This window comes from Rhinatrema bivittatum, chromosome 2 (assembly GCF_901001135.1).
Source record: "Rhinatrema bivittatum chromosome 2, aRhiBiv1.1, whole genome shotgun sequence".
Lineage (NCBI taxonomy): Eukaryota > Metazoa > Chordata > Amphibia > Gymnophiona > Rhinatrematidae > Rhinatrema > Rhinatrema bivittatum.
In genome coordinates this window covers 112,515,252-112,531,972 of record NC_042616.1, presented here as the reverse complement: position 1 = coordinate 112,531,972, position 16,721 = coordinate 112,515,252, and the positions used below count along the sequence as shown (strand labels likewise).

General features: G+C 43.6%; 1 protein-coding gene across 9 annotated transcripts in view; it reads right to left on the bottom strand.

The window, feature by feature from the left end:
* PFKP (phosphofructokinase, platelet) overlaps positions 1-15,944 on the bottom strand; it is a 295,600-nt gene extending 279,656 nt beyond the window's left edge. For 7 of the 9 annotated variants that reach the window (XR_003854471.1, XR_003854472.1, XM_029588549.1 and 4 more), the window contains exon 1: positions 15,637-15,944. Coding sequence is in view for 7 of the 9 variants with exons in the window: in XM_029588549.1 (XP_029444409.1) it covers positions 15,637-15,724 (88 nt within the window). In the remaining 2 variants the exon portion in view is untranslated. The remainder of the gene's footprint in view (positions 1-15,636) is intronic. The other 2 variants (XM_029588547.1, XM_029588550.1) reach the window with 1 other exon arrangement.
* Between the last annotated feature and the right edge of the window lie 777 nt (positions 15,945-16,721).

Here is a 16,721-nt window from a genome sequence, read left to right as displayed (position 1 = left end):
TTTGATGTGCTACATACATTGATCATAATATGGATTTGTCTTTTAAATGGCTCATAGTATGCAAAAATATTTTTCCATGATTTTAAGACATCATGGCTGCAACATCATTCTGTTGACATGAACACTGATGATGAACTTTCTTCTATTTCACTATAATAAGTTACTGGAAGCTAATACACATTTTTAATACACTCTCGATTTGTACATTGGTTGTGACAAAGGACTATACAGTGGGAGACAGTATTGACTCTCTATAATAAGGGTAGGCAACTCCGATCCAACCAGGTCTGGTTTTTCAGGAATATGCATGAGGTTTATCTGCATGTATTGACTCCACTGAATGCAAATATAGCTCATTCATATTAATTGATAATATTCTGAAAACCAGACTTGCTTGTGGCACTCCAGGACTGGAGATGCCTATCCCTGCACCATAATAATTGAACTTTATTCATTTACCAAGATATTTCATACAGACTTTATGTTGAACAGAAGGATTTTGCTCCAAGAGGAATTTAAATAGACGGATAAGACAGTGCTTCAGAGCCAGAAAGGAGTTGCACAGTCATGCTAAGTAAACTCATTTGTGACAAACTCTTGACTGCATCTGCATGTTGCTGATTTTCCAGTATCTGGACAGAAAATAAAAAAGTCATGATGCAATGCATAAATCCCTAAAAATGAAGCTCCAATAGATAGGTGTTTTAATGAATTACATTTGCAAAGATAAGGAATATAATTGTTTTCCACCTTTTCATTTAAATCATTTTTAGGATATTTACTAATCCTTTTAATAACTCTCCTTGACAAAGGTAAATGACTGCCAAAATCCTGGCTGTCTTGGGGCTCTCTGTTTAAGTCATGGCTTTTTTTTTTTTTTTCATTTTGTGGGGGCTTGTGATTTACTTTAAGGAAGCTATCCAGCTGGATAACACCCCAGGTTTATGAGATATATGCATAGATAAAATATTAGTAACACCCACAAATGTACAGATTTTGTTTCACTCTGATTTGATGTACATGTAGGCAACTATTTCATGTCAACCACTTTCTTGTGTTTTAGTTTTGAGGTCTGACCTTAGACATTACCATTGAACCTCTGCTGTTCATCCAGTTCATATGTAGCTTCTCATCTATACCTGGAATGAATGTACGCCTTCACAGAAATGTCCTGTACTTTAAGAAAATTACTGAGTTACTGGCTAAACTGAAATCTAGACCTACTAAAACAGAAAACCAAGAAGCCGATATACTACACTACAGTAAATTTGGAAAGTTAACGTGAATGACCTTCCACATTTACAGCAGATGGTAAATTTGTCAGTACTGGATGGGCAACTTTCATAAGCCATTTGCCCAGGTAAATATCAATTTACCCGGAAAAAAAAGGATGTATAGAAATTGCCTGCTTTTTACCTGGATAAAATCATGCATGGGGTTCCACGGTGTGCGTACTCTTGGCCGCAGTGGAAGAAGGCATTTCCAAGGGAATGTTTATGTCCAGGGAGGAAAGTGACATGCACAGATTGCAGTCTCAAACCTGTGCACTCTCGAGAAATGCACCCACAGAAAAAGTAGGTGCAAACATCTGCAGATAATTTGTTCCCAGGATAATTGAAAGTGTGTGCCTACTTGTAAAAAAAAGTGACGACAGGAGATTGGGAAGTGCCAGAGAAGAGCGAGCAGGAGATGGAAAAGGAGGGAAAGAAGAGGAAGATGAGATGAGGACAAGAGAAAAGGAGGGGAGAAGCTAGAGATCATCTAACGCAGGCGTGAGCAAAACACGAGAATAAAAAATGATGAGCAAAGAAAAATCCAAAAATAGAGAGAAAATAGGAGAAATTAAAAGAAACAGTAAAAAAAAAAAAAAGGTTGGGCAGGGTGGAATTTTTCTCAGCTCCTAAATAATTCTGACTGGCACCTTTTTTAAAAAAAAGGTTTCCTGTCCTTATCTTTGTGTGAAGGGTGTGTCTCTGTATTTGGTGTGCTTTGCTCTGTGTATGTGTGGTCAGACTGTGTCCTCCTCTATGTCTGTCTGTGGTATATCTGTGTTTTTCTGTCTAGGTGTGCTATGTCTGTGTCTCTCTGCCTGTCTGCATACAGGTGTCTTTGTCTCTCTTTCTTGGTATGGGTAACTGTCTGTCTGTGTGCGAGGTCTGTCTATGTCTGTCTGGGTATCTGTGTCGCTGTAAATCTGTAGCTATGTAAATCTGTATTATGTATATGTGTGAGTTTACTCCTTTCAGTAACTTAACAACTTAACAAGAAACAAAATGGGGCTTTGAGCTACTGGTTGGCAGCATGGCTGCTTGGTGAATATCGTGTCTGTGCGTACGTGCATGTGTGTGCACACGCGTCTGTGTGCTCTATATAGTAACCCTTCTGGAGGGGGGGGGGGTGTTTCAGCCAAATGCATGAATGGAAGAGGGGCTGCAGCTCAAAATTTTTGCTTATCCCTGATCTAAGGGGAAGAAGTTCCAGAACTGCTGGATGTGGAAGAGACATCGCGAGCAGCCAAGAAAGCAGGGACACCATCCCCCAGAGCCAGAATATGCAATAATCTTCCTATTACCCCGAATCCTGGAGCACTGCTCACCACTCTTAGGGTAAGAGACCAGTAAGAAGTCCATGCCAGCAAAAGGCAAGTTATAGAAGGAGACTGCCACAACCTGTCTGGAGGCATTCCACCTTACTGCTGACCAGCACAAGAGAAGGTTCAGGCCTGGCAAAGGATCACTCCTCCAGAGGAAATCTCAAATACTGCCTTGCTTACCCAGAGCAGAAGAGGGAAGCCATGCTCCAAGCAGCTCTGGGTCATGGAAAGCTGAAGACTGTCCTGGGACAGAAACAAATCCAAGGCATAGTGCACAGACCAGAAAGCCAGCTGTATGGCCACCTCAGCTGTGATGCACACCAAGGCCACACCTTCTGTCTCCCTTGTTAGTCTCCTCTCTCTCAACTTCTCACTCACTGCTTTCTATCCTCCTTTTCTTCCTCCCTTTCCAACTTTTTTCTTCTACCTCCTTCATGCGCTGACTATAACAGCAAAGGCAAAGGCGTCAACAGAGGCTCCAGGTTAGGGAAGGAAGTGGTCCACTGTCTTCTCACCCAAGCTCGCTCATGCAGGATCAATTTAAGGCCAACCTCTAGGTGCTGATACCTTTTCTGACTTAAGAAATTCACAATAAATACTGCAATTCTTACCACAAATTAGTACGTAAAGGGTGAATGCAGAAAAAGATCCTGACCCTTCATTACCAATAATTTTCCATATTTGAATACATGGCTATTACAATTTTATTAGTAGTATTTGATAATCTGTTTTCATACCATAAGCCTTAAAGCAGCAAACAATAAAAATGCATTGCATTCATTAAAACAAATGCACCCAATGTAAAATCGGGTAAGATCTGCACACATAATGCAACAATCCGGCTAAAAATCCCATAAGAACATAAATTCCTACAGACCATATTTTCAGTCCACTCTGATATATTTCCTGGCTCAATGATATTAAATAAATGTCTGTTCAAAGACCTAGGCCTTCAACTTTTTTTTCTGTCAAGTCATTACCCACCCCCCAAGCTTCAGGAGCACAGCAAGTAAAAACAGACTGTCAGGTAGAGGTTAATATTTGTATTTGCAGTGAGGGAGTCACAAGTAGCCCCTGCTGTGAACATCTCAGGGACTTAATTGGCTGACATCCTGAGGCATTTACTATGACTTTTCACCTTCAGTAAATGCTTAGCACATAAAGCAGTCAGAGTTTCTGCACTTTTGTACATCAGTCCCTAAATGTCAGACTTACATTAATAATCACAACAACTAGAAGCAACCACCTCTCAAATTACTCACTAAATAAGCACAAAATGAGAGGGAAATAGGATCCAATCCAAATATCCACAAATAATTAAAAGAAACATTTTTTTGTATTTAAACAAATGACAATATCATAAGTAAAAGCTCTACAAATCTTTAATCTGCAGCCTCTCGCCACGCAATGAGCCGCAGGCTGTATTCAGCCTTTAGAGCATTTTTCATCTAATCATTTATTGCCACTTGTTTTTATTTACTTAACAAAATATGCTTTATTATATCCAAAATTCTAACCTATATTTGTAAACACATCCTCCACTCAAGGATATCCTTACATTAATACCAAGAAAATGAAAATAACATTCTATGGTAAACTTGGATGAAGTCTCAAAAGGTAGATAGAGGATGGGCTCCTACTTAAATCTGTTGTGTTGGTATTTAGATGGACCAGCTCCTCACCTATTACACTTGTGAATTAATAAAGCTGCGGCCTTATAATTCCCACACATTGTATCAGTCTCTTATTTGGATAGTGGACATGTTTATTATAAAGGGGGCAAGTGTAGGGAGAGGCCAATGAGTCCTAGCTGCCCATGTTATGTATAGAGGACAGAGAGGGCCGATTCCCGGGCTGTGCCTTGCTCAGCCTCGTGCTGGCATGGGTAGGAGGTGAGGCTTCATAGGGAAGGAGCCCCTTGCTCCTCTATGATTTCAAACCCTGCAGGGAGTTTTCCTCACTCCTGATTTGTGGCTGACCCACAGGGGAGAAAGGGAATAATATATTATAAAGGGCCGAAGGTCCAGAAAAGAAATTAAGGCACTCTATATGGTATCAAAAATTATTTTCTTCTAACTTGCACTTTTAGACCAAGTCAGAGTTTCAATCTCTAACAACTATTTCATTCTGATTATTAATAACCTGAAAATGATGAGTAGACAGAGATAGCTTGGATTAACAATGTAAGGCAAAATAAAATTACTGCCCTTTTTTATTCTCAAGCAGTAGCTCAGGTTTCTCATTGGAGTTATTTCAAAAGTCTTTTTTACTTTCCCAGGCAGCATCCTCAACAATGAGATTCCAACAAAAGTTACTTTTCCCTAGAGTCCAACAAAATAAAATACTTGGTGAGCCACTATAGACTTTTTGATACATTAACCATGATTACCATATCTGAATTGTTGAAAACAAACAATAACCTTGAAATTGGAACATTATATGGATAAAGAGGTAAGATGTAGTTGGAAGGGAAATAAAAGCCCAGCAATTACATATTGCTTCTACAGGGTGGCCCATGGAAAAGTAGCCTGCCTCCAATACCAGTGCATTGGAGGCAAGATAATTTTCCATGGGCCACCCTGTAGTAACTGAATATAATCTAACTAGCCGGTAAGTCCGTAACAACGGACTTACCGGCTAGTTACCTTACCTCCCCTCATTCTCCCCCTCCCTCTCCCCTCACTCTCCTCCCCCTCCCCTCTCCCCTCACTCTCTCCTCCCACCCCCCACTCCCCCTCTCTCCCTCCCCCTCCCCTCAGTCACTCCCTCCTCCCTCCCCTCAGTCACTCCCCCTCTCTCAGCTCATTCACAACCCCTTCGGATGGTGCAGACGGAAGATCTCCGGGGGAGGTCCCTCCCTCCCTCGCGCTGCTGCCGCTACTGCTCACCGCTGCCGCCGACACTGCTACTGCTCCTCGCCGCGCCATTTTTGTTACTGGCAAGCTCTGACCGACGTGCTGCCCAAGCATGCGTGGTAGAGTTACTCTCTACTGCGCATTTGCGGCACGGAGGTCAAGCTTCATTTATCTAGTAAATTGTACTGCACGGCCCCTATCTCAAAGTCTGAAGCAGCCAAGTTACTTTACTGTACAATACAATCTATGGACTAGTAAAGATGACTACCGGTACTTGGTAGTTAACAGAGTCGTATTCTCCATCGTGCCTCTGTCTTTTCCCCTCCCCTCCAATATACAGTGCATGGCGTTTCGACACAGCTGATGATAAATGATAAAGCTTGATGACAGATAAACAAAGTAGCTAGATATGTTCCAAACCCCCCATATGTCACTGTTTGTTATGTAAGTTAAAAAGATGGCTTCTAATGGCCAGTCAGTCTGAACTCTGTGTTGAATTAATCTTGAATCAAGCAGATTACAAAAATCCAGAACAGCATAGTTTTACCAGAGATCATGTCAAACAAACCTGGTCAATGACTTTGACTGAGTGACCAAAGAAGTACATCAAAGGTGAGTTCTTGATGTGGTACATTTAGACATCAGTAAGGCTTTGACACTATCCCATACATAAGGTTCATAAATAAACTGAGCAGCTTAGTGGGTGGGTCCCAAGTGGTAAACTGGGTTAGAAACTGATTAAGTAATAATAGTCAGAGGGTAATGATAAATGAGTTTCATATCAAGGAAAGAGGGTTAGCAGTGAAGTATCTAGAAGCAGTCCTGGATCCAAGCCCATTCAATACTTTATTGCTAAGAGGCTGGTAGGTAAGTTTGTGTTTATGCAGATGATACAAAAGATCTTCAACAGCAACTAGAATTTAATGGAAAAAATGCAAAGTTATGCCTTTAGGCAGGGCCGCATTTAGGCATAGATAACATAGCATTGCACCTTGAGTGCCAAATTCTGAAGGTGTCCAAAACCTGTGATGCCACCCTGCTTCCCATGGGGAGAGGAAGGAGGGAACCGCTTATCCAGTCTCCTGCCAATGGACGTCATCACCTTAAATCGAGCCCTGCCTTTATGGCACAGAAAGATAACAGTAGAGGGAAAGGTTCTGATATGGAATGAGCCTATCTCAAAACATAAAATCATTATATCATGGCAACAACAAGAACAGTGGCAAATTTAAAATGTTACTGCATCTAGGCACTATTGGTATCATGGGCCCCTCCCCCAGAAAGGTGAAACTTGGCCAGGGGCAGGAACCCATTGGTTGCCTCTCAATGGCTCAGCCTTCAAAGTCCCTCCTCAGCTCCACATGGACTATCAGGGATGTGAAACACTGCTTCACTCAAAGGGGCATGCAGTTGTACTGTTTAATGAGGCTGGTGACAGGGTAGTGCGAGCCGGATCTTCCACAGATTTTTGTGTCCCTTGGAACTTTACTGCCACCGGAAGTTTATCGCCCTAGGCACAGACTTAGTAGGCCTGTGAGAAAATCCAAACCTGGGCAAGGATCAAAAGATGTTCTTTTGTGGATTAATTTTAATGTTTTATTGGAATCTACACCAAACATTTTATGGATTTTGCAGAATATAAGCATATTAAGAAAGAAAGAATAAGATGTATAGGGAGATGGTTTTACCAGTAGTAAGAGAGATAATAAGACAGTTCAAGTCATGGTAACAACTCATCTGGAGGCCATATCCCAAAAAAGAATATAGACAAAAAGTAGAAGCAATCCAGAGAATTGCTTTCAAAATGGCAGCCTTCAACAAAAGCCCTAGGAGACAAGACTTAAGAACCTAACGAGTAGGGCTACGTGTGTGCCCATAAACACACGTATCTCGACGCACACTATTTTATGAAGTATATGTGTAGGTTACATGAGAGAGACAGATAGCGCCTCCTTATAAGGCTCAGTCTGATACTCTATATATGAACTATTGTAAGGGGACACTTTGATTCGTGATTCGTGGTCAGTTTTCGGGAGGTGGGTTGGGGTTAGGTGGGTGTTACAGACACATTCAGAGGCATCCATTGTAAATTGACATCATTAAAGAATTTTAGACCTTATAAGCGATGAAAAGGAGTTGATTTGTACAATGCAATTAGCAGAGACTCCTCTTGTTAGAATTTTCATCGTTTATAAGGTCTAAAATTCTTTAATGTCAATTTTACACTACCCCCCCAACCCACCTCCCGAAAACTCATCCCGAATCAAAGTGCCCCCTTATAATGGTCATTATACAGAGTATCAGACTGCGGCTTATAAAGAGTCATGCTCGCTCTCTCTCTCTTTCTACTGAGGAGCTGGGGCGCACTGTATGTTATGCGCGCCAGCTGAGGAAAATAAGGGGTTATACATGTCAGTGCTGGCCCCATCTCTGGAACACCCATGTCCTGCCCCTTTTCCACCCTCTTTTTCTGGGCACGCTCACATTGATGTACACGCGCCCTTCCCAGCTCTTTAAAATTTGCATAGCTCCCATGTGGCTGTTTTTGCGCATGCAAGGCTTTTAAAATCTACCTCTAAATATATAGAAGAAAACAAGACAGGATATGATAGTGGTAGTCAAATACCTCAAAGGTATAAATAATACATAAGAAGCAAACCTTTTTCCTAAGGAAAAGGCGTTCTAAAACAAGGCTGGCACGACGCTGAAAGCGGACAGACTTAAGGAATAACAAGGAAATAGTTCTTGATGGGGAGAAATGGTAGAGGATATGTAGAACTGCTTCCCAGTGGAAGCCAAAACAATAACCAAATTCTAGAAAACAAACAGTAAGTTCAGCGAATTCCTGGCTGTTAGGCTGTGAGGTTATGTGGTATCGCACCAGGAGTGGGTAGATGGACCTTGCACTCCTTATCTGCCATCATTTCCTGTGTTTCAGCTGAAGGAAGACTGTAGCTCGAGGTGTCACGTAGTTAGTCTGGTCTCATTTAAAAAAAAATATTTTCTTCATAAAGTGGTTTAAAAGCAAGATATTCTAAAAGAATTAATTATGTGACATTGTTGGAATGAACTTCCACTGTGTAATTGTTCAATTCCTACTAGTTATTCTATTCTAGAAAAATATCTAATGACCGTTTCTAAATGGTTTGACTGGCTATTTGTATTTATTTACTTTTAATATATCCTAGATTCCCTGTTTCTTCTTGCCATCCAACTCAAAACAAGGTTTTTTTGTCTTTGTCTTTCATAATCATCAACAGTTCAAGGACTTCACAAATGAGATGCTGTGTTCTGCAAAAGAGGCACACATTTATTTAATCTATGAATTTCTCACAGCAAAGAAAATGGGAGCCATATGAAAAGGCCTGTCCAACTGCGAGCCTCAAGGGATGCAAAGCAGTCTGCTTTACAGATTCTCCCTAGTGGCTATACATGAGCTAGCTTTGCATGCACACTGCCTCAATTGTACACACATCTCATGCATAGTCATTAGGGAGGGCCTGAAGTTCAGCACAGCTCTATTCTAAGGTATGCGTTCAGCCAATTAAGCATGTTCAGATGTTAAGGTCGTGGAAATTTCAGTCACATAAATGGCTGACTGTCTAGAGATATCCATCATGTATTTTCTCATGCTAAAAAAAGAACTAACAAATAAAAATGGGGGTCAAATTTAAGGTTACTTGACTGCAGCCCATAAAGCAGGGGTGGCCAATTCCAGTCCTTGGGAGCCACAAAACAGGCCAGGTTATCAAGATATTCCCAATGAATATCGATGAGACAGATTTGCATACAGTGAAGGCAGTGCATGCAAATCTATCTCATGCATATCTATTTATTTAGAAAATGTATTGCCTGCCCTTCCAAATTTCAGAGCTGGGTACAATAAAACATCTACAGAGGGCTGAAACACAAGTACAATAAAAGGTACATAAATACAGTTATTTCAATTGGAAAACAGCCACAGAAAATAGTATTAAGAGGGTCAACTACCAGTATTGTAAGCCTTTTGAAATATGTAGGTCTTTAAGGCCTTCCTGAAAAATTTTACATCAGAAATCAATCTGATGCAAATCTATCTCATGCATATTCATTGTGGATATTCTGAAAACCTGGCCTGTTTGTGGCTCTAAAGGATTGGAGTTGGCCATTCATGGTATACACAATCTAGTTCTATTATCACTGCACCTGCCAGTCTGTACAAACATATCAAGCATTTTTTCATAATATGCAAATTATCCCTTTCAATTATGTAATAACAATTCAAGGTCCTTGACCTGGAAGCAACTGCTGGGAAGCAGAATCACTGGTTCTAAGTCTAAAAGCCTGTCACTCCCATATAACATTAGGATTTGTTAGATATTTTAGTGGTCCCAGTGTCCTCTGAATGTTTTGCAGAAAACCCATAATAGCATACAATGCACATAATTTTATGTCTACTGATACCGGTACTTATGTAATAGAAACCAATAACATCTAAGGTTGAACAGCAAATGTGAGAAGAAAACATTATTAGGACAGATTATAAAACTATTAGAATGGAAAAACTGTGATAGAACCATAACACATTCTATCACTAGCATCATATAATTTAGAGTTATGTCATGTACAATTTGTGAAAATGAAAAAGAAAAAGGAAATATACAAAAGCCAAATCTTTTTATCTGGTAGTAATGGATGTCTATAAGAAATGTGTCAGTAACAATGATTCTGATAAATAAAAAAAAAACAACACAGGAGCTTTTTCTGACCCAAGATCTGATTTTTATTATCGAAAAGTGCAGATTATTTTTAACACACGAGTTAAAACGAAAGGATTCTTGCATGTCTATCATTTAATTATCTTTCAAGGCCAATGTTACAAATTACTTAATTATGCTGGGGTTCTGCTGCTTTAGAGGGAGGCTTGCAAATTGTGACTCAACAACTGAAAATGCTAAGAGTGAGAGATAGTAAAAAAAAAAAAAAAAAAGTATGAATCTGCACAGTGATCTGATGCCTGCTATTATCCTGGTATTCTGCAATTGCAATCCAGAACTGAAAAAAAAATAAATTCTGGAAAAGATAAGATTGAGATAAATTCTCTGGTATGATCAATGTTCCCTACCATGCTAAGGGGTGGGTCCTGTAATCACAAAGTGTCAGTCCATGTTTACTAGATATTCCAACAAGGCTGCAACAGATCGTGACTACAGCCGGGCAACTTGGGCGCGTCTGTCGTCAATAACTATGAGCAGCGGCAGCATCAGCATCAGCATGCACCAGTCTCTCTCTCTCTCTGGCAGTACCAATGACCTTGAAAGGCTCGACGACCGCGGCGGCTGCTCGGCCTCCTCCCACTCACTGATGCATGCTTTACGCTGCCTGCTTGTCCTCGCCCATCATGCCGGTGAACTCCTGAGCCATACACCGGCCTCTCTATGGAGGGTGCAAAAAGCTGGGCCATTCCGAGCATTTGGGCATTCATTACTGCACACCGGTTCTGTCAGGCCGCGCAGCCTCCTTTCCCCAGAAATGATCACCTGCTGCCAGGCGCACGGCGGGAGGGCGAGGGCTTCCCCTGCCACTCCTATAAGAAGCCACCCCGGGCGCCTAGCGGCTGACTGCAGCCATGCCGGGGGGGAGGGGGGGAGGGGGCGCGAGGACCGGGGCATTGCACCATAGACAGTCTAAGAAGCTTAGGCAGCTCATCATCATCTGCCAAAAAAAAAAAATTAAATAAACGGGTCGGAGGGCAAAAGAAAGCGAAAAGCGCGTAAAGACGGCGAGCTCCTCCCGCCCTCTCTCATTCTGGTACGTTCGTTCCTGTTCTGCTTCATGTCGGGAATCTCCGCCCCATCCCGCGGAGGGAGAGATGAGTGATGGGTCCCCGAGGGCGGCCTCCCGCTGTCATAGCGGAGGGAGGGAAGTGTGCAGGGACTGCAGCCACTTCCTCCTTCCGCGACTGTGACGCGCTGCAGCACTGCACGTACGCAGCAGCAGCAGCAGCATCAGAGAGCCCGCAGCCAGCTAACTCCTCTGTCCCTGGCAGGCGCTGTCTAAAGAGCCTGCAGCTGGCTATTATTTAGACATTTAGATACAGGGAGGATGAGGACCCAGACAACTAGAGATGGCAATGGTTTATCGCTTGCAATAGGAATCGTCAGTCTAAGAGGCTGAGGCCACTGGTCATTTACAAAGTCCTAAATCTACCAGATTGCAGGCAGTTGCTTCTCATTCACATTCTGGTGAAGAGCGGGACATCTAAGACAGGAGTTCTCATAGTAATTCCTGGTTACTCGGTTAACTTTAGCCGACTCTCATCTGTGCTGGCTGCATTTGAGGTACACTGATCAAACCCTATCCACAACATGGGAAAAGGGAGATACAGAGAATTTGGATTTGATTATTTGCCTTGCCAAACCCAAGTCAGTTAATCAGACTGGAGTAGTTGTGTATAATCTCTCTCCTGTAATGATGTGCCTATGTTTTGTTCCATTACTTTACCTGCATAAGTCTCTCTTGCTGTGAATGCTTACTAGTGGTTTTCTGGTACTTTGGCCTTCTCACTAAGCTGTGGATGAGCATTGACTTGTTTTAGGGTGTGACTTTGCAGTGGCAGTTTTCTCATCTCTATGTGCTATGGATGAGCAGTATGTGTCTGTACAGTACAGTGCACACCTACTAGCATTATAGATATGTGTAGAAGTAATCCAGTACCTCTTTCTGGCTTTATGTGCTGTATTTAAATATTATTTGACTTCAGGAGCAATGGCCTACTGATTAAAGCAGAATACTAAGAACTAGGGAAGCTAGAATTAAAATCCTGTTGATGCTTCTTGTGACCTTGGGCAAGTTGCCTTGTGTACTAATTTAGGGCCCTGTTCACTAAAGATTTTCTTCCATTGTGTGTCTAGGGGGGGGGGGGGGGATTCTTACGAACAGCACAGTACACCTTGGTGAAGATTTGAAGTCATTTGGAGAGAGAAAAGTCTCAAAAAGTTGACATTTCTACTATGTTCTCTCACTGTAGCTTGATGGACTCTATATCAGGGTTCCACCAAGCTAGGGTGATGGCGTGCGTTAACGCCATAACGCATTCTGATGAATGACCCGGTTAGCCAAGTAAGTTTATCCAGCTAACTTACCCCTAGATTCATTTTGTGTCATGAAAAAAAGGACAGTGGGTGATAGTAGGTAGCTGGCCACATCACGGCGGTGTGGTTTTGCCTGCCACGATGCAGCCGCACTGCACACTATCGCCCCCATAGCGCCATGTGAAAAGGTTTAGTTATTTCCCATGATGCTGCCGGCAATAAAGTGAAAAACATTATCTCCCGCAGCACTGCCGGAAGATAACTCCACCTAACCCCCACCCACACTCCTCCCCTTCCCCTAATTTTAATAATACTTCTGCGATGTGATAAGGCCCTAACGCACATGATAAAGGCCCATCGCAGAATAATGACCATGTTCGCTAGCTGATTAGCTTTTCAATATGGACCCCATAGCAAATACTACACAAAGATGACAATTGTCTATTACTGTCACCTCATGCACTGGTTTACTGCATAAGCCCCACCATCCTCCCATTATGTTACCAGGCATTCCTGCTTGGCCAACAGTTCTGCTGCCAGTTCTTCTCAGGTCTTTCTCAAATCTAGAGAAGCATGAGGCCACAGCAATAGACAGTTGTACACAAAGCAAGCACTGTACAATGGTGACAATTGTGCTACTATAAGTGCCTTCCCAAAAGAGTTTATGTCTGGCTCGGAGGTCCTGGAGCAGAGTATTTGTGGTTAGGATTCTGGACTTGAGTACCACAATAATTAGACTGTTTTTATTTTAAGCTTGGAAATTTAAGCCCTGGGGCACAGATAGAGTAAAGTTAGCTCACATTTCTGGGACTAGTGTTAGTCTGTGATGTTATGCCAGTGTGGTCCCAGATCTAAGATTCCCAGGCACAGTGGTCCACCCTGGACCTGGGAGACTAGAGACCAGGACCTCCAAACCAAAGACCACACTGGCACAGCACCACAGACCAACACTCACCCCAGAAATATGAACTTTTCTCCATTTCTGCCCCAGGAATTCAATTTCTACCATTAAAGAAAAAAACTTTGATTTCAGGGTTTTAAGGCACTTCCCTGCATTGGGGAGTAATTGCTAATAACTTCATTATCACTAGATTTGCATGCAAGCATGCTAACATGTCCACATGTTTTTGGCCGCAAAACTCCTTGTTAAATTGGGAATTAAGTCTGAACACAAAAAATTGTATGCACAATTATGCATCAACATGTGCGCACAGCATAGTGCACCTTATTACATCTGCCTATGAGAATGCATGTCATTTTTTGCAAGTAGAAGAGGCAATATCCTGAAGCTGTATAAGAGAAGAGTTGCAAGGCCAGGGAAATAGACTGGAATCAAAATCCATACCTAATGATGCCTACATGTATATCTTCAGGAATCTTATATGTATCCTTCCTCAGGCCAAATACTATTTAATCCTAAAATCCTTCCCACTGCTACACTCCAGGCCATCATTAAGATAATAATGCTTGTGCCTATACTCTAGCCATCATCCCCCCACACATATCTACAAAAACTCATACTTTAGTAATATTCAACCTTCAGTTCCAAAGACACACGGGCTTTTTCTCTGGTTCTCCATCTCTAAAGGAATTTGTGAATCATCACAAAATCACTTGGACATTAGGACACAAACTAAAATATTTCAATATGAATCTGTAAAACTTGGCATCAGAGTGAGTGACAAAGCAGACTCGGTTTTGTTAAAAATATTATTTCAATTCTCTTTAACTATACTGTATCTTTGCTACAACCTTTTAGAGACAGATTTAAGTTTTAGTTAGTTGGAGTGCAAGAAAAGTGCAAAACGTCTGCAAGTCAGTTTGTACAATTCTGAGCAACATATTTTTTGCCTACAGACTCAAATCTCCTGCAGGAATAGGAAAAATAGGGAAAAAGAAAGCCAGTGCAAATACATCAACAAATAATGCTAAGAGTCTTTTGCCCAGTGTATTCCAGAATGCATTTTGCACAAAATTTGGCTGCACATTGTTTTTCTATAGAATTTTTTCTTTCTCTCAGTTGCAGGAATTTAAATTGGGCAAAGGAGAACCGTTTGAAAATCGTACAAGCAATTTAATTTGCAGTCATCATGCACTTTTTTCCCCTCCAAACTCAAATCTGGCCTTAAATGATAGAATCATCATACCACACCCTTTTCTTAAAAATGTAAAGTCTTATTCTAAATAACAGGCTACCAAAAGCCTTACTCGGTGATACCGGTAATGTTAGGTTACCTACATCTTACTCTCCTTAACTGCCGCACTCAAGTTTTCCATATCATCTCTGCCCCCAAACCCTCCTCGGCAAGATGCACATTCCCAAAAACTTAGTCATACAGCAAAAGAAGCCACTGTTGTTTTTTGTTTTTTTTTCTTAATACATTCACAACTTCACTATCCACGGATCGTTTATGCACAACAGTGAACCAAGAGCAAACTGTGTATGCGACAAAAGGCGATCGTGAAGCAAAGCCGGCTAGTGGCCAAGGCTCTGCGTCTTCCCAAGATTTGGAAGCGCACTCCGCCTCCGCCTCTCCCCGCGCTCGCGTCACCCAATTCCTAGGGAAAGCTCTCTGGGGCTTTTGCAGGAAGCTGCAGCTCTCTCGTGTTAACGCTATCGAGGGATCGGATGCTGTCTGCTCTGGGGCGACCCTGTCCGATTTCAAGTCATAAAAGGCGAAGCGCTGCTCCGAGTGAAAGCGAAAGCCGGAGGCAAGAGACGCAGATCCCCCCCCCCCCGCTGCAGCAAGGGGGGAAAGCCGCGAAACCCCCGCAATGCAGCAGGAGCGCGCGCTTCCTTCCTGGCCGGGTCACCTTCTGCCTTGCCTGGTGTTCGGTCCCACCTAATCCGGCGACACGCAGTGTCACTAAAGGAGGAAGGGGAGGGAAAGGCTCATCCGCTGCGGGGGCCAGGTGAACGCGGCGTCGCTGTGCCGGGTGCAGGGGGGGGGGGGACGGACGGAATTTGGCTTCGAAGGGATCGAATGGGCTCTGGGCGCAGCATCGCCCGCTGGTGCTGGGCAAGGTGTTAGGGGGAGCCCATGCCGGAGCACGCAGCCCTTCCTCCTCCTCCTCCTCCTCCTCGCGCCCTCCCGCCTGCCTCCTCCACACTTACCCTGCGCATCCCCTCCGCTGGTCAGCACCGCAATCGCTTTACCGGCGCCCGAGAGATTCTCGAAAAACTTCTTATCCGGCTGAGCCATGGTGGGGGTCCAGCCGGCAGCCTCGCAGAGGGGGGGGAAAGCAGACGAATCCGGCCGAGCCTTCCTCGGTCTAGCGCAGTCTTTCTGGCCCCGGGGCGCTCAGGTGCATGAGGCAGAGGGAGAGATCGGACGCCGGAGACGCGCTCAGATCTGCTACTGCTGCCGTCACTGACAGCAGGCTGCGGGGCAGCCTTTCCTTCCCAATCCCCGGCAAGACGTTCAGACGGTGACTGGCGGTCACAGAGGCCAATCCGAGGAGAGCTTCCTCGTTGAGCGCCAATCCCGTGCAGCGGAGGAGGCTGGTAGGCGGGCCAGAGGCTGAAGCTGTGTAAGATTCCTGGAGGTGGAGGTGGGGGGTGGGGCAGGGTTGAAAGGAAAGACACCGCGTGGAGTCCGTTAGTGATGGCTCGTGGTAGGGCACGCGCCAGGTTCGGTGGCAGCTCGCACTCCTCGGAAGGGGAGAAGGTTCCAGGGATGTAGGGGTGACAGGGAAAGGTGCCAGGTGACAGCCCCTCTCCTCCAGTTATGTTCCTTTTGCATACTTTTAGCTCCTTTTTGTTCTGTGATTGGGGTAATCACAGGGAGGTAGATACTCAGAATAAAACGCTAGGTAAATTAGCCAACTAAAACTTATCCAGTTAACTTACATGGGATATTCAATAGCAGAGCTATGCTGTTTAGCCAGATAAGTATGAATCTCACTACTTAGCCAGCTAACGGGCCGATACAGTAAAAAACGCGGGAGAGCGGGTGAGCGCCAGCTCCCCCAGCGTGCGCACAGATACAGTAAAAACATTTATTTAAATTAGGCCCGGCGGTAAAAAGAGGCGCTATGGATACTAGCGCGTCCCTAGCGCCTCTTTTTGGACAGGGGTGGCGGCTGTCAGCTCAATTTTGCCGGCGTTGGTTCTCGAGCCCGCTGACCACCACGGGCTTGGAAACCGGACGCCAGCAAAATTGAGCGTCCGGTTTTCGGTCCGACAGCCGCCGGCCCATT